Source organism: Motacilla alba, chromosome 1A (genome assembly GCF_015832195.1).
Source record: "Motacilla alba alba isolate MOTALB_02 chromosome 1A, Motacilla_alba_V1.0_pri, whole genome shotgun sequence".
Lineage (NCBI taxonomy): Eukaryota > Metazoa > Chordata > Aves > Passeriformes > Motacillidae > Motacilla > Motacilla alba.
The window spans coordinates 56630989-56653551 of record NC_052031.1 but is presented as its reverse complement, the minus strand read 5'-3'; the positions used below and the strand labels follow the sequence as shown (position 1 = coordinate 56653551).

The 22563-nt window shown below is 43.8% G+C and overlaps 1 protein-coding gene across 22 annotated transcripts in view; it reads right to left on the bottom strand.

Annotated features, from left to right (window-relative positions):
* The window catches only part of PPFIBP1 (PPFIA binding protein 1), a 108162-nt gene that overhangs the window by 37734 nt on the left and 47865 nt on the right, over positions 1-22563 (bottom strand). For 17 of the 22 annotated variants that reach the window (XM_038153241.1, XM_038153247.1, XM_038153245.1 and 14 more), the window contains exons 2-4: positions 14757-14917; positions 11837-12042; positions 931-1017 (exon numbers count right to left, since the gene is read on the bottom strand). In XM_038153241.1, the coding sequence (XP_038009169.1) occupies positions 931-1017; positions 11837-12042; positions 14757-14820 (357 nt within the window). In that variant the 5' untranslated portion in view covers positions 14821-14917. Of the gene's footprint in view, positions 1-930; positions 1018-6096; positions 6399-11836; positions 12043-14756; positions 14918-18734; positions 18825-19008; positions 19084-22563 lie in introns of those variants that run through there. The other 5 variants (XM_038153256.1, XM_038153258.1, XM_038153242.1 and 2 more) reach the window with 4 other exon arrangements.

Below are 22563 nucleotides of genomic sequence, written 5' to 3'. Positions count from 1 at the left end.
ATTCTGCAACTCCCCTCCTCACTTGAGGTTTTCACAAGGCGTGGCTGCTGCATTTTACTGCCAATAATTATGCCTTTGCTGTGACAATACATTAACCCAATCCATTAGCTCCTGCCTTAACCACCACATAAACCTTGCTGCTTATAATTTATTCTCCTTCCCAAGTGATTGCACACAGTGTACCATAACAAGCACTTCCCCCTTTTCAGAACAATAAAAGCAAAGAAGGTTAAAACACACAGCCAGAGGCTGGATAAGACCAAGACAATATTTTTAAGGCAGCAGACAAATTCTCATTTTGCCTTTTCTGAATGATTTTTTCATTTTCAGCAGGCACTTCCTGCAGTACTGCTGGGAAGGAAGGTGAGCTCCATGCTGTCACAGCCCCTAGGCTGGGTCCACATCAGGGGATGCCACTTGTGCAGTCCAAGGGGTGCCAGGTATTCCTGGCTCCAACAGCAAGACGAAGCCAGCAGTCAGAGCAGCCAGGGCTGACACCGTCCAGCCCAGCAGCAGGTGAGCAGGACCACCAAGGAGCTGCTTGTCTCTTTCTGCTGGCTAGCCAGTCCTGTAGCTTTTGTTACCTTTCCTAAGGACAGGACAACTGTCTCCTGATGCAGACACCATGTGAATGGTCTGGGAAATGGTGATAAGGATACACATGGATGTAAGTAGGTGGCTGCTCTGCAGACCTGCTCTGCTAACCAAATTCAAAGAGAACAGATACACAGACAGAAAGACCTTTAGATTTTTCCTGCAATCTAAATTCCCACCTTTCTCTAATCTGGGTTAATTCTCACATACCAGCAAGTCTTCTGAACACTGTCTAAGACATCACAACTCCAAATAAATTCTCAGAGGTTTTATCACATACTTTCAGACAGTCTTGTGAATGCAAGAGCAGAAAAACTTATTTGGGTGACAACTTACTTGCAGAACAAGAGATTCCTTATCATTTTCCAGACGAGCCAGCCTTTCTTGATAAACATCTCCATTCCCAGATATGTGTCCATTAGTCTGGAAAAGACAACAAATATTGTATAGTCAGCTATTATGCCACAGTATCATCCAACATTATCATAACACTTAATGAGAGCATTTTTAGTCTGTACAGTTTAAGAACATGTTTGAAATATTCTCCAGCCCCCTAAGAGTTACAAATCAAATAAACTGTCAACAAAGGACACATGACCACCATTCAGGAGAGAATTCTTTAGGGGCTTAAAGATGAGAAAGGAAGAACCTTCTGGTGACCCAGTTCTGCAAAATTCACTTACTGTGCATTCAGCATTTTGCTAACAAAACTTGGACTCATTGCTACACAATGCTAAGCCATACTTGCAAAGAGACAAATACCCTGAGACATTCAGCAAGTGAAAAAAGCCAAACATACAATCTACAAAATGTGAATTATGCTTCTTGCAAGTCATACACACAGTCGGAGACATCCTTTTACATCAGGCACATTCTACTGGGTATGGGTGAACGTCTGCACTCTAAACACATCTCTTTGTAAAGCTGCCTGAGGCTAGAGAGAAACAAGAATACATGTTAATGCTATCAGAGAGTTCAGAGGAATCAGCAACTTTCTTCATAATAACTTCAATGCTCTTGAGCAGCGGGAAGGATTTTCTTCTATCCATATTCAAAGCTGTCTCAAAACACTTCATGATCCAGGCCACAATCAGATCTCGGCTCAGAAAAGGGAGCCTTGTTCCCATCATAGCAAAAATTGTTCAGAGGAGTCTGAGAAGCTGCTCTGAAATCCAGGGCACTCAGTAGAGACACCCAGCAATGTTGAGGGGGCCCTGATTTCCTCCTGAATGTGTGATGAAAAGAAATTGTGTGACTGATCCTTGTGCTCCCGTGAGCCTACAGCACAGCCCTGCCTTGAGAGGCCACCATCACTCAGGAGCTCCAAGCCTCCAGCTTCTGCTTTGAATCTCCCCTGATTACAGAGGATACCTCAGGAAACCTCCCGACTAAAACTCCTTTTCTAAATTACATGTCTGGCCTTGGGTGGTGGTAGAAACTGCCTTGTTTGAGCCTGGAACAACAGAACTCCCTCCAGCATCACTTAAAGAGCCGACATAAAGCAAACAGGAGAAGGTAAAAGTGTCTGACCTCACCTCAATACATTCAAGAAATCAGGCTGCATCCTGGCAAGTCTTAAATCACTGAGCAGTACCAAAAGTGTCTCAAAAGCATGAAATTTCACTTGGTGACCATAATATCTCCCCAGAAATTTGCTCCAGCAGACTAAGAAAGTCTAGTAATTACTCTAGTAATTTGTACCAGTACCTCATCCCAATGATCTAATTTATGACCCTGTATCTGAATTATTTAGCAGCACAACACTAAGCCACCTGACCACCCATACACTAAACCCCAGGGCAAAATTTCTATAAACTTCTGAGTTTGCCATATCTTCCCCAACCTCTACCAGAATTTAACTCATGCCATTCAAGATCAGTCAGATCTTCCATTTTGTAACACTTCAATTTAGGTGAAAGAATTCAAAATGAAATAAACCTTTTAGCTGTTCAACCAGTAGATTATGCTTTGGATTTTGTGATCTGAGTTGTTTGTGAAAACAGAACTGAAGGATTTGTCTACTTTTGCTACTCTGCAGCTCCCTTGTCCTTTAAGAGCTCCAGTGCATCTCAAGCACTTACTCAGCCTACACAAGAACAGAATCTGTATTTTGTAATACACAACACATTTATCAGTCCAGTGCATGTGCCTAATGTGGGAAAGTGGTATCCATCCATCACTACAGGCAGCAGAGCTGCAAAGACACTTTTCCACACTGCTGGGGCTAACATGGAATTCCTTGCCAAAGCACAGACTTGACTCCCTGCCTCCCAACCACCACATCAACACCTGAACCACTGACCTTCCTGATAGCTTCAGTCAGTGTAACCAGACACAAATGAACTAAAACCAAAGACTGCAGGAAGAAAATGTGGGGAGGGAAGTCTTCGTTTCACAGCACGATTGAAATGTCTGTGAAAACCAACGAGGTGTGAAAGCAGAAGGTTAGTCATTGTGCACAGCATCTTGCCAAGACACCATCGTTGTTAAACTCCGCTCACATTTCTCAGGAAAAATCTGCTCAGCTCAGCACGTCAGCCTTGGCTTCAAAGCAGGAGTGTTGGGAGAGGGAGAGTTCAGGCTGCAGCTGCACCCTGCCATTAAAGAGAGGTGATGGGAACCCCAAACAGGACAAGTGAAAAGGCTGTTCTCCCACAAACCAAAAATTAGTGCTAATAGAATCACAGACTCCTTAAAGCTGGAAAATACCTCTAAAATCATCAAGCCCAACCATCAACCCAGCACCACCATGTTCACCACTAAACCATGTTCTCAAATGCCATATCCTCACATTGTTTAAATCCCTTCAGGGAGAGGGACTCTACCATGTCCCCCCACAGAGCCTGTTCAAATTTTTAACAACCCCTTCAGGAAAGAAATTTTTCATAATATCTGATGTAATCCCACCCCTGGCACAACTTGAGGCCATTTCCTCTCATCCTGTCAAACACTTAACGGCAGTTCATCTATTCTTTGGGAGAAACCTTGCAGGCATGTCTTGGTTTGGCAAGCTGTGTGTACTGGGTGCAAAGATCTCTTTTCTGGGTATTGCCAGTAATATTTCCTAAAATCTGCATAAAACCAGACCTCCTGTAGCACACCAAACCCAGAAAATTCTGTGTACAACACAAGAATTGTTTGCTTTTTTCCTGTAGTGTAGTAACTTCTATATACTACCTGTGACTGACTCTTGAGGTATGAAAAGGCAAGAAAGCCCCTGACTTTGGTTTCAGTGGAGAAAACAATGATAGTTGGAGAATGCATGATAGAGAAAGACCATGGCAGCTATTTCCAAGAGCAGCAGCCTAAGCACTGCTTACAGTGGTGCACAGACCCAAGACCTGCATGCACTGGACACATGACACCTTCCCAGATCTTTGCTCTGGACTGTCTTCAAAGGTAAAAAGTAGATTCCTGGCATGATATCCTTCCCAGAGAGATGAGGAAGGAAAAGGGGAGATGAAACATATGAGAAGAACAGAGTGATAATGGTAGTGAGCAGGACTGAAGAGAAATGGAGCGGGGATATATTCAAACACTGGATTTAGGAAAGTAGTGCATCAGGAGATGGGTTGGAGGGAGCCCCGGTGGGAAAGAATGGGCTGCAGGGAGGTCTGAAAAATGCCAGGAGATCTGGTGTGTGCAAAACCTGGGCAAGCAACACTCAGTGTGTCCCTCAGGAGCATTTCTCCACCAGGGAATCTGCATCCTTCCCTGCGACTGAGCCTGGCACTCACCCTGCAGAGCAACAGCTCCTCTTTGGGGGGGGTGGAGGGAAGAAAAGAAAACAGTAAGAGAAGCAAAAAAGAAAAGCAAATATTTGATTGAACAGCAACTGCAAGCATATTTAGGGCACTTGGTAGTTCTGGATCAAATTGGTATCATTTAAGTCTATAAAGGATTAACATACTTTACTAGCTCATTTCCAGAAGAAGGCTCTTTTTATCAGTAACTTAAAATCTATCTTCAGTTAAGCAGCTAGATTTTGCTTGTGTTTTCAATGTTAGTGATTAATTGCAAAACACTATATGGGAAGAGAATGCAGATTTACCAATACTGATTTTAATCCTAAAAACAGAAGAACAGTTGTCAAAATGTCACTGAGGCTTCACAGAAGTTTGAGGTCAAGCATTTACTTAAAATGCCTTGTAAGATCAGACCCAGTGCACTTATAAACTCTGCAAGATCAATCCACAGCTAATCTGTTAAACACGTGTGTAAAGCTTTGTCTGTAATCATCTAAGTGTAAAAAAATCCATGCTGCTCAGGAGGGAATTATTCCTGTAGCAAGTAGAAGCATCACCAAACTTTCACAGCTTGCCTGCCTTCAGTCTAATCCCTTTTCCCTGGAGTGAGTTAGAATTCCAAACCACAGGAACATTTCTAGTGGCTGATGGTTTAAACTTAATAAAAAAAAAATTTAAAAATCCATTTCCTCTCAGTTGCTGAATTCTCCTTTCAAAAAATAAACCTTATTTTTAGCTTACCACAGCTGATATCCTCATTTTCCTTCATTTTCTCTTCTGCTTTTGAGATTAAATAAGCAGCACAAATCACACTGCTCTTGCTGTATGTGCAGTTTGGTTTGTATAGAAGGAGCTACAACTCCACAGCATCATTTCCTTGTACAGCAGATTGCACCTACTGTTTTGACCACCACAGTCAAGTCAACAGTTGGGCAAGTGAGCCTTTCCCAACACCTCTTTCCTGACCATCTGGAGTTAAATTAGAGCTCATCAGCATGCTTACGTGGTTCAGATGATTACAATACACATTACCTATGCTCAGTTGAACAAAGCTGCTGCTGTTCTGCTTGTTCCCTCAGCTTTAGAGCCCTGCAAGAGGGTTCCTCCCAGCCTCAGCTACTTCAGCATCAATTGGTGTGCCTTGAGCAGAGCATCCAGGTTTCCCAAGCTAAGTACCCACTACCTGTGATACAGATCCGTGACAGCTTTACTCTCTGTCAGCATCAATCCCATCCCAAATTCATACTGGTCATACTGTCTAAGCTGGTGTGTCGCCAGTTTATGTGGGAGCCCACCTCTGCCCTCCCAAACCAGCCTGTCCTGCATTCCCGCTTCCCGGCTCAGAATATCTGCAGCCTTTTCCACATACTCCAGCAGCAGACCTACTGCAAAGCTTTTCCTAAAGTTTGCAGGTTACTTCCTCCCCAGAGAATAAGAAGGGGAAAAATTAAAAACAACCACACACCAACTCAAAGCCCCCCACATGATATTTTAAAAAATAAAAGTGATTTCTGAAAGAAAAGCAGCTGAAGACAGCCCTTCACTCTGAGGCATTTACCTGAAACATTTTGTAAGCATAAATAACATGCTGCTGAGCAGGGAAGATGCAACCTTTCCACAATATTCCGTCTCCTCAACAGCAGCCCAGCTGGTGCCTGGTGCAGGAGAAGGATGAGAGGCTCATTCCCAGCGTTGCCCAGCTATGGCCTGTCACTGGGAGAAAAGCAGGAGCCAGCACGGGCAGAGATCTCCTTACCTTATTTAGCCAGATGCAGTGCCCGTGAATGTCCCAGCTATACTCCATGCTGGTCATGATTGTTTTCATGCATTCACGGATGCCAGAAGCCGAGGCCGAGGGCTCCGGGCTCCTCTGAGCCGAGGTTAAGTGACAGCAGGTCCCCTTGCCCAGCCGAGGATGGAGGCGAGCGGAGTGGGAGACGTGGGAAGCAGCAGCGCTCCTCAGGCGGAGCAAGCAGCTCTGGGGAATTAACACATCAAAGCCCGGCACGAAACTCCTCCAACCCGGCACACACAGGAGGGGGATGCAGGCAGGGACGTGCAGAGCAGCATAAACCTGACCGAAACTCCTCCAACCCGGCACACACAGGAGGGGGATGCAGGCAGGGACGTGCAGAGCAGCATAAACCTGACCGGGAGCAAGGACAGCCCCACGCAGGTGGCACCCGGCCACCTCCACCCTCACTCTTGTCACCAGCGCAGCTCCCTCCTCCGAACCCTCCTGGAAAGCATCCGACCCAACAGCACAGGAGAAAAGAGCAATTCCCACCCCTTCACCTGAGCACAAAGTAAACAGGAGGGGCTTTCCTAGTAATTGTAAAAGCTGTAGAAACACATGCAATTGATTCACGTGTAGACGCCAAGAAAAAATGGAAGAAGTTGACTCAGCTGTCCCAGGTCTCACAAGTGGCTTGTCCCAAGTTTATGTCATACTTCGGAGTGATGTAAGAAGCAAGAAAAACAACCAGCCTCTGTCCTCAGTTTCTGGTTTCAATTGACCCACTACCAGCAGCAACATGACAAATTCTTAGTATTTTTGTCCAGAGAGCCCAGCTCTCAGAGGCCTGTGATTATCTCAAAAAACAGTTTTATTATTATAATGAAATGTCTACAACTACCATTGATAGAGAAAAATCTCATCTCATGAATGTTGAATAACTCAGGAGCTATGAGGAGAGCAAATGACAAGAAGAAGTTGTGCTTTTTAAGCCAAACTGATTCATTTTGGATGGGAAATGATGATTTTTGATGGGTTGTTCTAACTGCCAAAGAACTCGTACCCGATGCATGAAGATGCGACAGCAAGGCATACCATAAATGAGCCCACATTATCTTCCAGTGCTAAAAACACACCAATCTGGATGATCACCTTTAGCAAGAAGCAGGGTCCTGTGTTTCCAGAACCTTGGGAGGTGCATCTCTCAGGGACAAAAGGCATTGCCAGCAGGGAGTGGATGATGACAGGCTGACATGGTATCACAAGACTCCTTTCATACTGCAACTCGAGAAGATATCTCAAACTGTTTGGTGGTAACACCCTGATGCCACACATTAGCATAGGACCTTTTGATACACAAACTCAACATAAGCAGAAGCTGAATCAAATGACTGCACTGCACACCCACACCAGGATAATCAAACAACAAACTTGGGTTTGAAGACAAGATTTCTTTTTTCCCCCATGAATAAGAGATGATTTCTGGCTAACCAAACTGCTTCCTCCACTTGGGAATCACCCTCTTGTCCAAGTAGGTCAGCATATCTCTGTAAGATTACAAAGCTATGTCTATCCAGCAAGGAAAATTCCTCTCTGAAAGCTAATATCCCCCCATATTAAGACTCATTACTCCCAGCTACTCTCTGGAAGAACCAGTTTAAAGCAAAAATGTCAAAATCTGAAGCTGGTCTGTGAGGCATCAGCAACACATTGGATTGCATGAGCCACAATGGATACCTCAGCTCAACCATCATGCTGAGATGAGCTGAAAATGTTCTGTGGCTGAACTTGATGATGATCTTAAAGGTCTCTTCCAACCTTTATGATTCTATATGATTAAAGAAACCTTTGGAGGCCATAAAGTTTTGCTTGACCCTAAAGTCAATTTCAGAAATTTACCTATGGAATGAAAATAATTATTGAAATATGCCGTATAATATATATATTTAAATTCAAAAAGTCACTTCCAAAACTGCACTTGCTGTGGGTTTTGAAGAAAAAATATTACGTTATCCTGGCTCTTTCACTTCAGGGCACATCCTTTAAAGAGGAGAAGGCACACACCAGGACCCACATACACAAATTCAGATCAGAAGCATGTGGAAAATGGCACTGAGGTATGGGGAGGCACTGTCCACCCACTCCTACCCTCACTCTTCTTTTTAACAAGACACAGTTGGTTTCCTCTTTCTGGGAAAGTAGTTGCATAAGATGTCTTTTTAAAAAAATGCAAAAAATCCCCTAACCACTTTCAAGAAAAGCAATAACCAGAAGGAAAACTGTGTCTTGTTTGTCTCAAGTGAAGAAAAACTGGAGTAATGCTCATGGTTAGGAGCAAGATTTGCAGGAATTACTCTTCAAGAGATGGATCTATTAGCTTCCAGCCGGACACAAGAAGACTGCCTTGCAAAATGTGGAGTTTTGTTTAAAATGGTTTTGCCACTGGTGCTGATGTTAGAAATTACACACTGCCTGTACTGAAGCCAGAAGCTCCATTTTCACAGAGTACAGCACATGCCTTATTAAGACGCACATTGAAAACACATCAAATATTTCTGCTGACCAAGACTATTCTGAAAAAACTCCAGAACTTTGGAATTGTTATGATCTGGCCATGGATTTCAGGCCTGGTTCCCAGTGAAAGCATGGAGTCCAAACATGTTTGAGCTCAGAAAGATCTCAGTCCCTTTCCAGACTTGGAACAAATGGCCTCGTTTGTACGTTCACCCATTCACTGTTTGCACATGGAGACGTGAGCAGGGTTTCAGCAGCAGAGATCAGTTTGAGCTGAGATGATGTGTTACAGTGAAACTGACTTGGTGCAGCAGAGAGCTTGCATGTACAACTTTTCCCAGCTCCCCTTGGAGACCACATGATGGATTCTGTTGGAAGAGCTGTGCCAGATGTCCAGGAACTGTACGTGTGCTCTGGCATCACGTGGCCATCTGGCACCCACCCATTAAAAAACAAAAAAGCAGTATGAGGTGTTTTAACCCACTGGCCCTTTTTTGAGTCCTTGCACACACACACACACACACACACACACACACACACACACACAGAGGAGAAGAAAGGAAGAGGATCAAGGACACATGGCAGCCCATTCTGGCATGGCAGGACTGAATGCTCTGCCCTATTTTACAGAAACTTTGGGTGACTGCTGTCATCCTCTTTTGCCAATGTAGACACCAAGGGTTTGGCTGCAGGAGCCATGGGAGGATTTTTCTCCTGTGACACACTATCTGGCAGCAGCAAACACTATTTTTGTTTTCCTCTGAGACACAAGAGGCTTGCTTACAGCCCCACATGGGATGTCACACACCAGTTCCAGCATCCTAGGGGATGCAACTTCATGCATGGAGGATTAAACTAGTTTCAAACAAAGAAGGTGTCTGCCCTTCCTCTCTAAGGAGGGGCATAGCTGCAAAAAACCTTCCGGCAAATCATCCAGGCACTTTATGTGACATCTCTCTGCTCAGACAGGGGCTGGTGACACCAGTGACACCTGCAAATCCTGTGGCTGTAGCACACTGTAAGTGGAATGTTAAGTTTTTCCTACAAGGGGCTTTAAGGATGACAGAAAATACAGGGTAATAATTTGAGGCAGAATAAGGAGTAATTGAGGCATAGATGGAATAGCAATTTTCTGCAATCTTTGGTATTCACAACCCCTGCACATTTTTTCCAGTGGTTGGGAGGCACTAAACTAAATGGTACAACAGAGCCCTTCCTCTCCCACTGAGCCCATGGGTACAATAAAAACCCACTGCTGTCTCACTGCCATTAGGTGAGCCACATTGTGTGGGTCTGAAGGGCCCCATTCCAGACCTCACCAGCCAGGCACCCCTAAATAACACATCTGCCATCACAAGGGGCAATGACTGGTCTCCACCTCATTAATCTCAGCAGGCACTGCAGCCTCAGCCATGCTGCTGGGCCCCTTTACTCCAGAATAACCTGCAGGGAATCAGCACCACTAAACATGTCCTACAGATGACTGTGAATACCATGGGAGAGCGCAGTTTCCAAGACTGTTTATTTGGCATATTTTTTGTTTATCAAGGCCATAGTTGCATGAAACCTGTTATGCCCACTGAGAGCAGCGAGCAGTTACAGCGATGCTCACGGCTGTACGTTACACAGGCAGGGAATGCTGATGTTAGCAGGAACTCTGCCTGTTCTAAAGATCTGACTTCAATGTCACTCCTGTCTCCTCCTCCTGATCTCAGCGTTGGCTGCCACACTTTGACAGTGGGGGCGAGATCCAAATCCCACTGGAGGCAGTGGGAGAGCTCCCACGTGCTTCATTAAGTTTCAAGCATTTCCAAATGAGTAGTTCAAAGCAAAGATTTAAAAAAAGGAAAAAGAAGGCTCTTCCTTCAGATTTTTCTGCAAGGGCTACAGAGGCACGTCCAAGGTGCCCATCTGTCCCTGCATTGCTGTGCTCAGCCCCCATGACAGCAGATGGCACAAAGGGTTACCCAGTGCCAGCCACAGCAAACACGGCCCTGCACCTGGCAGTCCTCTGGGCTGCGACTGAGCACTGAGATCAATCCATTTTTTGAGATAAAACAGCTTTCTGCAAGATCAGCCATGACTCCAGGGAGATTGAGTCCTTCCAGAGGGTGCAGTGCCTATCCTGGCAAGGGAGCAGGTGATGGTGGCTGTCTGTCCCCACAGCAGTGGCACATGGGGCACAAGGAACACAGAGCCACCACAGTCCTGCAGCAGCCGCAGCCTTCACCAGGGCTGGCACCCCAGTTTCAGCAGCATGGTGTCACCTTGGCCAACACCCAGCATGTGACACAGCAGGACCCAGCCACAGCTGCAGGACGGATTTGACAGGATATGTGGCAGTGCCCACCCACCGCTGTCACTGGGACAGCTGCGGTGAGGCTGTCTGAAAAACCAGTGTGGCCTCTGGGAGCAACTCCTGACTTCCACTGCTGGAGGTTCCCCAAAACCTGCACACACCTAGACCTCCACAACACAAACCCTGCCACACACCACAAGCACAAGGACTCTTCCTTGGCCCTGCTTGGAAGTCACCAGTCACAGGGCATCTGGAGGCAAACCCAGCAGCTTCTTCAAAAATGATGCTGTTTTAACTCACCTTTTGGTAAGTACAACATTTTATTTCCCAGGGCAGTCTTTGGGTAACCTACACTAGGATAATTGTTGATTTCTTTGGGGAAAACCTAGTCATGGGGAAAGAAATGCCTTCTCAGTTATATTTCTGTGTATTTTTAAAGTAAGATGACAAAAACCAGCCGATTCACAAACACAGAAAATAGAAGTTTGGTTTGGTATCCAGATTGAAGGGATGCAGAGCTTACACCATTCCCTTATGTTATAAATCAGGTGAGGAAGCGCAGTAATAACACTGATCCCCATGGAAAAATAAACACTGCCAAAAAAAGCTTTTTACTAAAAAGTATTTAAAACAGCTTCTTTTCCCCCCATCTAAGCATCTGATTCTTAAAAAAAAGTCTTTCCCCAGCCCTCTGAGATCAAACTGCAGTTACCAAGTATTGTTTGCTCCCTAGATTGAGGCTCAGTGGTACATCAAAGACAGCAAAGGCCAACTCACTGCACGAGGCATTTGAGCAACAACTTTTCCAGGACTCCACAGCAGTATCTCCAAACCAAAATCTGTTCCCTGATACCGACTCTAAGCTTTATAAATAGCTGTGTGAAACAGAGCCAGTCTACCCATCACCCAAAATGAGCCTGGTAGAGGTAAAACAAGGTGAGACCGTACCATTTGACTTTGGAGCCATTCAATGAGAGCCTCCGCCGTGGAGTCTGGGACCTGGCAGCGCAGCCCCTCCCTCTCGTCTGCTTCCATCATCTCCAGCAAGCCCCGCAAGTCCTCCACGAGGTGCAGCGCCCGCAGGCCCCCCATGAATGGAGAGGTGGGGGACTGGCAGTCAAAGATGCCATTGGAGTATTCCAGTGCTTTGGAACCTGCAGGGAGCAAAATCGCATGGGGTCAGGCACTGAACGAGGGTTGGGCATACCCCAAGGCTGGGAAAGGGCAGGGGTTGTTCCTGGCAGGCTTTATCCCAACCAAACTCAGCACTGGTGCTTGGGGATGGAAGCTCCAGCAGGAAGAAGGTGGGCTGGTCCTCAGGGAATGGGAACGCCACAACCTGCCCGTGGGGTTGAAGCGTGGGCTGGGCTCCTGCTCCCCATGATGAATTCCCAAGGCAGAAGCTGCTGCCAGGGATGGAACATCCTCTGCCAATGCCCTGAGTCACCCAGCAGGCACTGAATGATCCAAGCCACATTCCAATGATGATGTCCAGAGGAAACCATGCCCTGCATTTTCCAAGCAGGAATATGTTATGCTGCTCCAAGGCACTGGAAAATTTTTAAAATAATAAAAAATATGAAGATAAATTAAAAGACCAAATCGCTACTGCACAGGAATAAATTTTAAAACCAGCAATTTGACACAGTAGCACTGACATTTGCATGTTAATAAAGAGAAAAATCTCTCATTTGCATAAACTTACAGGATGCATATTTGACCTACATTAGAAGTTGCTATACATTAAGTTAGAAAGGGAACTATGAATTTAGGATTAAGGTTGATGTAAGTCAACCTAGCTAATTCCAACTAATTCCAGTACACCGATTTGTGACCTTAATTCTGTAATACCTCAGCACAATGAGACATGTTCATGACAGACCTTCATTTGTGCTGTCAACTTTTAGAAACTACAAGGATATGCCATATATGTACTTCCATGACCTTTCATTCACCCCATCTGGCAAGCAACAAAAATCCAAGTATTCTGCTAAATTCCCACTGAAAACAATAAAGAGAAAAATAACCTCATCAGTACATGAGCTGATATCCCTTTTTTATAATATTCTTTTATAGATCTATTCACAGACATGGGTAAATGAAGTCTGTGGTGACTTAAGTCTTCCAACTTCCTATTTTGTTTTTTATATTAAACCTCATCCTGCCAACTTGGGCTCTTGGAAACACAAATACATGATTGAATCCAGATACCAGTGTCTACTTATGGAAATTACTGTTATTAATAAGAAGCTTGACTAGGCCAATATTCAAGCAGCAATCAATTTATTAATTAATGTGGTAAAGTATGAACAAAACAGCGCTGGGTACAGTGGGGGAAGTTTTCCCTCCAACTGCACGCTGATGGTTGGGGCGTACAGATATTTATAGGGGTACACATAAGCTTTTCTCAGCAGTTTCTATTCCAAATTTTTACGTCATAATTCTATACACTATTGTGAGTTAGTTTTTCTCAGGATGTACCCCAGAAAGGAGTACTCCCAGATGGTGGAGTCCGACTTCCGAAAGAAGAAAGAGGTCTTCCAGCTGGTGTGGTCCAGACTCCAGATGTGGGCCCACCTTTTAATTGCAAAGACTATAAATCTCATAGCAGTGATGTCCAGCTTCCCTTGGTCGAAACTATCAATCCTTGGGTTGATGTTAATCTTCTTTTCTCAAGCTGCTTTTTACTGTTTTGCTAAGGTGTTGAGATAAGCATATTTCCTTTACATATATTCTAAACTTATATTTTCAAAGCTCCTTACTACAAGCAATATTCTAAAATTATACTTAAAAAGGTTATTATTGCAAAGCTATTCAATGCTTAGCTACGTGCAGAAAGTTCCTGTCCAGCAGCAACATCCTTAAAGCTTTAATTCAGATGCTATAAAGGTTAATTGCAAACAAAGGATAAGTTCAAAGGCCTTCTTCCATGCTTTACTCCCTCAGTTATTTTTTTAGAATTCATCCTTTAATTGTCCCATGATCAGTTTCCACACATATCACAATCACAAATACACACGCTGCCTGTATGTACCTGACATGAAACACAGCTTTGAATCTCACATTACTGAAATCACAGCTTACATGTATTTTTAGAGATCATCATGATCAAAATGAATCCCCTTTACATTTGTTCCTGCTATATGTCCTTAATATCTTTAGGCAGAGAGGAGTCATTGTTCAAACAAAGCACACACTGTATGATTATTTTTTCCTTAAGGAAAATTGCTTAAGTGGAACTACTAAAATTTTTATAACTGTGTTGCTACACTTGCAAGGGCATTTTTGACTGTTGACTTCTTGATCTTTCTCTCCTATATGTTGGGTATTTATATTATTTTCTAACTCACTAGACTCAGCTTAAAAGCAGAGGTTGTATTTGTTGCCATGGCTCTCCCTAGGCAACTTACAATTTACAAGTACTTGTAAAAGTTTCTAATGTTCAAGGCAGTTCCAAAGTTTAGACCCAAAGCATTCGAATTTTGAAATGGAAAAAAAAAAAAAAGAAGAAAATTCAATTAATGTTTTAACTCTTCTGAGTTGAGGGAAGTTCAGAGTAGCCACTATTGTCCTTGACTCTCCTGGTGCTCCATGCAGGAGCTGAACTGAATCACTCAGCCATTTCCAGCAGCCCTTTGAGAAAAGGTAGGAGAAAACCCAGTCCATGCAGCCTGTGAGTCCATGAGTCCTGGAGCCTCCTGGAGACTCCATGGAGTCTGTGCAATCCCTCCACTCTGGTTATTTGTTAACTCTAAGCTAGAACGAAAGGCACCAAAAGCAATTCCCAGCATATTCCCTTCTCCATCTGGAACTCTGTCCTCCAGAGGGAGAAAGGAGGACCCAAAAAAGCCCCGCCCCAGGTGTTTACCTGCTATAATGCCATCCATCTGCTCCAGGGCTGCAGCAAGCATGTCACTTGCATCACTCATCATCTTCTCTCTTCTCAGGAACAATCACCAGCTACACCATAAGGAGCAGTAAAACGTCGATGGTGTGAGTTGGTCCACAGTCTCAAATTTGCAATTTAATCTGCAAAAGAGAATTTAATTTCACTGCGTGTTCTCTGAATTCAGGCATCACTGTTGTCAGATCAGAAAGAAGATTGGGATCATTTGCTGGCCACAATAAAACCCAGAGATATTCACCACAAGGCATGGACTGAGATCAAGGAATCAAAGCACCAACCTGATGACCCAGCTTCTAGTGGCCCATGGCCTGCTCTGCCCACTGGTCTATGCCTCTGACAGGGCATCCCACAGAATACCTCAGAAATCCCACATGGCACTTCCACAAAGCTCACGCAGAAGAGACAGGCCTTCTATCACTAAAAAGGAGCTGCACCTCAGCAACAAACCATATATGTGTCTGCTGTAATTTTCTCCCCAAGAAATAGAAAAAAGAGAAGTCTGACCACTTGTCTGAGATTTTTGGATGTCTGACAATCCAGAAGTTCCTGGCATGGAACTGTCTGCCTACAGGCAGGATCTCTCACATGCCCACAGCTCACTGGATCTAGCTTTCGTGCAAGGGCTATCCCTGCTCTGAGTTTAGAGATTCACATTGTAACAATGCAATCTGATCTTGCTCTCAAACTTCTACAAGCCAGAAGTGGTCCCCAAAGGATTATTTCCAGCAGGCTGGAAAAGCAAGCCTGCCCAGTATGCTGCCTGTAGGTGAACTAGTAAACCAGAAATCCTGATGGGCTACAAATTAATTTAAGCAGATGCTTAGGAACTTGGCTGAAGTGGAGCTGCAGGGGTCAGAGGCATTCCCAATCCATCCAGCCCTCCACAACAGGCACACACAAACCATCAACACGGCCCAGATTGCCTTGGCTTTAATCTCATGCACATGAGACTGCTTCTGCTATAAATAAGCTAGGGAACAAAGCTAAACAAACACCAGGAAGGAAAACTCGCTTTAACCTTTGCATGCTCTGCCATTTGGTTTTTGTATTAGGCCATACCACTGCTGACCTTTGCCCCAACTTGAGCAATTAAGAAAGTCGTTCACAGTGTCTCTGTCATAAGTTCTGGAAAAGAGTCTACTAAAAAACAAATATAAACAAAAATCCCTGTTATAAACTGATTTTTCCCTCCTACAAGTCACCTTATTGGTCTGACCCAGCTGGGAGGTGGTTCATATTGGAGGCTGCGAGCCAGCTTTGCTTAAACGTTATCCTTAAAATGCCAGCAAACATTTCATCTTCCACAACAACATTTTTATTACATGAAGTAGGTCCAAACCCTAAGGTAACCTTTGAACAACAGCACAAAGACTGCTGCGCTTTTGGCAAATGCCTGGTTTTATTACATGGTTGTCAGAGTCAGAAAAACCAAGAGAACTTTAAACAGTCAAAATACCTGTAAGTGACGATGTTGCAAATCTTAAAAACTGCAGTAGCATTGTAACTGAAGACTTTCAGCCTCCAAGGAGGAAGCCCCCAGTTTTAAACACAATGTAAACATTCTGCTTCAATCAGTATAAGACCTGCCAGAATATGCAGATCCTACAAGACAACTAGTTCGGTGCCTCATCATCTGATAAAAATGAGCAGAAAATGCAGCTTTTGCACACACATTCACTTGGACAACACTGAGGACAGTCTTTTTTTATCTGCTTCAGATTTCCTGGCTCTGATATCAGTTCCTGCTCAAATATGGGAGTCTATGAAGGCAGAGTGTGAACAATCTGCTGTGGATTTCCCTCCAAGGGCAAAGAACACAGAGAAAGCCCAGGGCATCTACAGCCCCAGGCAAAACACTGATTCCTCACAACTCTAAGTGGGAAAAGACAGCACAAAGCAACCACAAACCCACAGAAGCCAATCGATGTTTGGCAATCAGAAGCGCACATGAGCTTTTCAAAGTGCATAAACACCTCATAGGGTGAGTGAAGAATACAGAGCCAGGCTCTTCTCAGAGGTGCCCAGTGATGTGGCAAGAGGCAAGGGGCACATGTGAAAACACAGGGAAGTTCACCTTAGAATTAAAAAGGGGAGAGCAAAAAACGCCTAAATAAATAATTTTAAAAATCTTTTTTACTGTGAGGATACCCAGTAATAGAAAGGGTTGCCTTTTTGGGGTCTCCAGCCTTGAAGCTACTTACAGCCCAAGTGGACCCTACATGGCACAACCTGTCCTGGGCATCCCTGCTTTGGGCAGGGGCTGGGCTGGAGATCTCCAGTGGTGCCTTCCCACCTCAGCATCAGTGAACTCAGTGCAGCTCATGATCAAGCATTAAATACAGTCCTGGAGGTGGGTAGGAAAAGCCTGTGTAAGCTAAAAACACACAAAGGAACAGAGTGGTCCCTAACCACAGTTGTTCACAGCACACCCTTTGATTCTCACCTTCTGGCTAGGAAATGCACGAACTGGGGACAAGTTCTGCTAATTTGTACAACTACAACTGCTAATTTGTACTTGCACAATATAGCCATGGCTCGTAGGCACAGAAAAATCACAATCCTTGCACTTCATCCAGGTACAACCACCCCTGATGTTTGCCAAAAGCACTCCTTGCTTTCCTAAACAAGGGGTTTGTCCATGGTTGTCAAAAATCCCTAGGGCAGCCCTACTAATGGGGACAGTGGAACCAGCAGCATCCAAGAGGCTTCCAGGTTACCTGCCTCTGCCTCCAAGGAAAGACACATAGGTTTGCATAGAGCTTCCTCCACTGCTACTCCTGAAGGAGCTGCACTGCTGACTGAGAGCAGCAGGGAGAAATTTTAAGATACAACTTACTGAAGCAAGACCCTGCAAACACACAGACCTCCAAAAACTCTTCCACCACTCACAGAGCATCTGTTAGCAGCCTGATCAAGTCGACAGCTGAGAAACTTGGAGAGGGGAAACCAAAAAGAACAAAAAGCCCCCAGGCTGAACAGCTGGGGATGACGCAACAAAATCCCATTTCCCTGGTTATTTCGTCCTAAAAGAGGCCATTGAAAACTAGCCTGGAACAGCACATCCTGCTCTGGCCATCTTCCCAGCACAGGAAGTAAAATTACTGTGATAGAAAAATAATATTGGAAGCATCCTTCCCTAGCAAAGGCATAGAATTATTTTTGGTCTTTGCACAACTATCACCAGCATGCAGGCAGGGGGTGGGCAGGGGGCAAAGAGGACCTCATACACCAGGGGAACAAAGGACCAAACTGCATGGAACCAGAAAAGACAATAAACCCGAGGAGGAAGGGGTGGAAAGGGGAGATGCAGAGGGAGCCAAAGATACACAAATCAGCAATCAACAGCCCTCTGTGGGCTACAGGAAAGGGGACAAGAATAAAACACCAACAGATTAATCCTGTGCCTCCTGAAGGGCAGCCTCTGACTTCACAAACTTTGAGAAAAGCCTCAGCTGGCCACTGATGCAGCAGAGCTTTTCCAATATGTATGTTCCACTCTTTCCTCTTTATAGCTTTGGTCTAATACAAATAAAACCTAAAAGAAAACTCAAGGCTTTGGGGTTTTTTTCTTGGCAGGAATTAAGGAAAACCACACAGGTAACATGAACAAAAATCCATCCTGGAGGAGTGCAGTGGAGCTCCTTAAGAAAATAATGTATAGCTAATGATGACAAGCAGTTTAACTTCCCTTCATCCACAAAAGCAGGAAGGGGAAAAAGCATCATTTTAACACAGATTCATTTTAACACATGATCTATGGCATGGCAGATAAATGAGATATCAAGGTGCACACAGGAGACAGAGAGGCAGATGCATGAAATCCATTCCTGGTATAACATCACTGACAACACACCTGAGAGGAAAGTACTGACAGTACCTGCCTGACAGACTATTTAAAATAAGTTTTCTCTTGCTTTCCAATAAAATGACAACACTTACCTTCCTGTGTGCACAGCCAGGGCCAGGTGGGGTGTGGGGGGCTGTTTGTACATAGGCAGATCCCCCTTTTAGAGCTCCCAGCTGAATACCCTGCTCATGCCGACAAGAACAAGCATCGCTTTGTCAAGCCTGTGTTTACAAGCCACCATTAAAAAACCCAAAAATAAAATACAAATGCAGCTCTCTCCACTATCATTTATGATTAATCTTATTACTAGCTGGCATTTCTACCCCATCCCTGGCTGTAACACAGAAGACACACATGTGGTCTTACTTGTTTAATGTCCCTTCCTCTGGTTCAAACGCACTAGCTGGTTGCTAGGGCTGTGCTGTTCACTTTTCAGTAGGTGGAGATTTTTTTATTTTTATTTTTGAATGACATACAAACCCTCTGGCTACAGTGCTGGTGAAGATGTATTCCAAACAGCTTACAGAGAAAACAAAACACTGCCCTGCAAATAAACACAAGGAAAGCTGGAAAAAAAAAAATCCCAACAAGAAGCTCTGTGAATGAAACTGCAGTCTACTGGATGCAAACTGGAAAGCTGCCTGGATATGAATTTCAAAATCTGATATTTAATTTAGATGGCAGACTTCAAAAAGAAGGGAAAAAAAGTGCTTAAGCATTTTACATATGTAGGAAATGGTAGTTTTCCCACCCAGAGGCTGCCTCTTTCCTAGATCAAATGGCACACACAGAGGCATCAAGGGCCAACATCTTCAAAGCCATTTTTTTGTTATTTTGGGGGTGGTCTCATTCTGGATCTCCACCTGAAAAACACACTACACTTTAAAGCCCAGAGGTTCACAGAGTTAAAGGGAATCAGCTGCCTGCTGGCAGGTTGGAAGGACCAGCGGACACACCTGGATGGTGCCCTGGAAGTCACCACTCTGAGGAAGGGAGGGCTGGCCTTTTGTCCCACTCGCCTTCCTCTTTGTGCACATGGGCTGCAAATGCTCAGCATTGGGAAATAAAGCATCAGCTACAGATTATTTTTATGACATGTTGCAGTAAGATGGATGACTTGAGTTTCCCAGCTCTCCCATCCACACATAATACTCCTTAAGCCAGGAAATTTTGATACACAGAAATTAAAAACCTTGATTAAGGCTTGTTTCTGAGAACTGTTGAGTAAAAGAGGACTCCCTAGAGCTGGCTGTCACCCCAGAGCAGCCTACCATGAAAGTAAAATAAAAAAGCTAAGAAGCTGCAGTCATCTTTTCTGGGGAGAGTGGAGGGAAAGAACCTATTCCACAGCAAAAGTAAGACCCTAAATGCTGTCAAAATCCATGTCCTGCCTTCTCAGTGCTACATGGACCAGATGACTGCATGAGAGGTCTAAAGCAACTTCTGAATTCATCTCTCTTGCCTCACTACACTAAAACAACACACCCTTAGCTGTGGAGGATTTTGTGGACTCAGTTGGCTAGCTGAGAAAGGTCACACAGACATAATACCGTTGGTTAAACAAGAAGGAGACAAGTATAGGAGTCAGCAGTCAGTATAAAGCAAGGATACTGTGCCCTTGGTGCAACAACAGGATAAGGAGGAAGATCTTTGGTTAGAAATATGAAGAAAAGCAGAAAAGCTGTAACAGTATAACTACAAGAATGCAAAAGTAGGCATAGCTGGCTGATAAGTAACTAACCAATAATGAGCTCGCCTTTTGCAATATGTATTAGTATCATTATCACCAATATAAATATGTGTACCTATTCAATAAAGTTTGGGATTTGCTGACCACTCATACTGAATGCCGCTTTTCTCCCGCCGACTCCAACACTTAGCAATTAACTTTTACAAAATAAAGCTCTATTTCATGAAGACAAATGCCATTTCAGACACATCTATTTCTGCTTTTTCTGGCAGGCCAGAAGAGAAACACAAACACACAGAGACTTATTTACAAAATACATTTCAATCACAATTGCAAACAGTTTTAAACTAATTCAATCCAAATCCCTGGCACAGTTTCTCATGGGATGTTTTGAAGATGCTCATGCCACCAGTCAGTAGCAGTTTACTAATGAATATATTTGGGTAATTTACACTATGAGTCATTAACATTTCTTCTAATGTAAATGATGACTCCATTTCATTCCTCCCGGGTCTGGAAGAAGAAGCTAAAAAAGAAAATGGATGCTAGCTGAATACATTGCTCTGGTGTTTTGAAAGAAAAGAACAAATTGAATTTTAAAAGTCAAGTTAGGAAATGCTGGAAATACCTCAATGGGAATAATAAAGAGAAATATCTTCGTTTGAGGCAGGGATGGGATTCTAGTAAGGTCCCAGATATGCTTTTAGCCAAGTAATTGAGACATTGCCCCCCTACCCAAGGTCATCATGTGGAGCCAGGTGTATCCATAACATTATTATGGATAAAAACAACCCAAATGTTGGCAAAGGCTTACTTTAAACTAATTATGTCTATTTATTTTTATAACTAAAATTATGTTTGAATTTGCTGAGCTGTAGTCAATGACATCAAAGCAATACTGCTCTCCTATTACGCAGGACTACAAACAAAGCAACAAATGTCCCTTTGTTCCCTAAGTCTAGATCCTTTCTTTGTTCCCTGAATTTCATTATTTCTTTATTATACAACAGACGCTATTTATTTCCTTTAACTGATAAAAATGAATGGAAGCACACTGAGGATAAAAGGCCATCCCATAAGTACGCGAGAAACGTGTGGAGATAAAAGGTTTCAAGCTGTAGAAATTACTGTAAAGTACTTTAAGAGCACAAAACACAGTAGTCCTTCCAAAATATAAATGTTTCTACCAGGGGAATACTTACTTCAAATCACACAACTTTTACTACATACCAGTTGAATGCATTCTGCACTTTGCCTCAACATTTGTTAAACACTCTGGTTGTAAATCAAAAGCTCAGCCTCAACAAGATAAGCATCCTTGAGATCCTTTGACAGAGATGCATACACAGCAAACACCTTATGTAAACATCTAAAGTCTCCGAGTCAAGGTTTATGGCTTAGATTCATATCCACTTACAAAACAAACCCTTTATTTGGGTCTCCAGCACTGAAACCACACCAGTTGCTTATCTCTGCTACCCTACTCCAGCAGCTCTTTTGTTGTTGTTGCAATTGAAAGGAAATCTAGAAACCCGGGTTTTGCACTGGCAGGTGATGTCATTTTGTGGGCTCTGAGGGCTGTGACAGGGAGGCAGCTCCTTACCTGCACAGCAGCTATGTGATGCTAATACCTGTCTGCATAGCCCCTTCAGACTCACTTTCAGTCTTTTCACACAAGCAATTCAAGGTCAAATGAAGTCTTGTTAAAAAACAAAACAAAACAAAACAAAACAAAACAAAAACCATCCCCCACAGACCACTTCAAGCTGTTCCAGTTTTTCTGGTTGACTGTTTAATAGTCTTCAACTTCTCGCCTCAGAAAGCCTGAGAAACAGTACATTATTTTCTCACTTGTTTTGCTTGGGTCCACTGATTAGAAAAACAAATGAGATTTTCATCCCTGACTCCAAGACTGCTAATTCAAGCAAGGAAATGCCTCACATTCCCCAGCAACACGTTACTGACACACCGTGGCCACACAGGCTACTAAACAAATGGGGCACTGTTGGGTGACAGGCCAAAAGGTAGTTCTCAAAAATACCTTAAAACCCACCTAGCCCTGAGCACTGACCCACATTTAGATCCCGTTTCATCGCTTGTGCCACTTTCTTTCAATGAGCTGCATCCAAAAGTCAAATTCACAAACCTCCAGATTTGAAAGGATTTGGCTCTAGATTTTGAACCTTCATGTCTAAGAGTTTCCAGATGCACACCTTCAGAGTTGACACCCC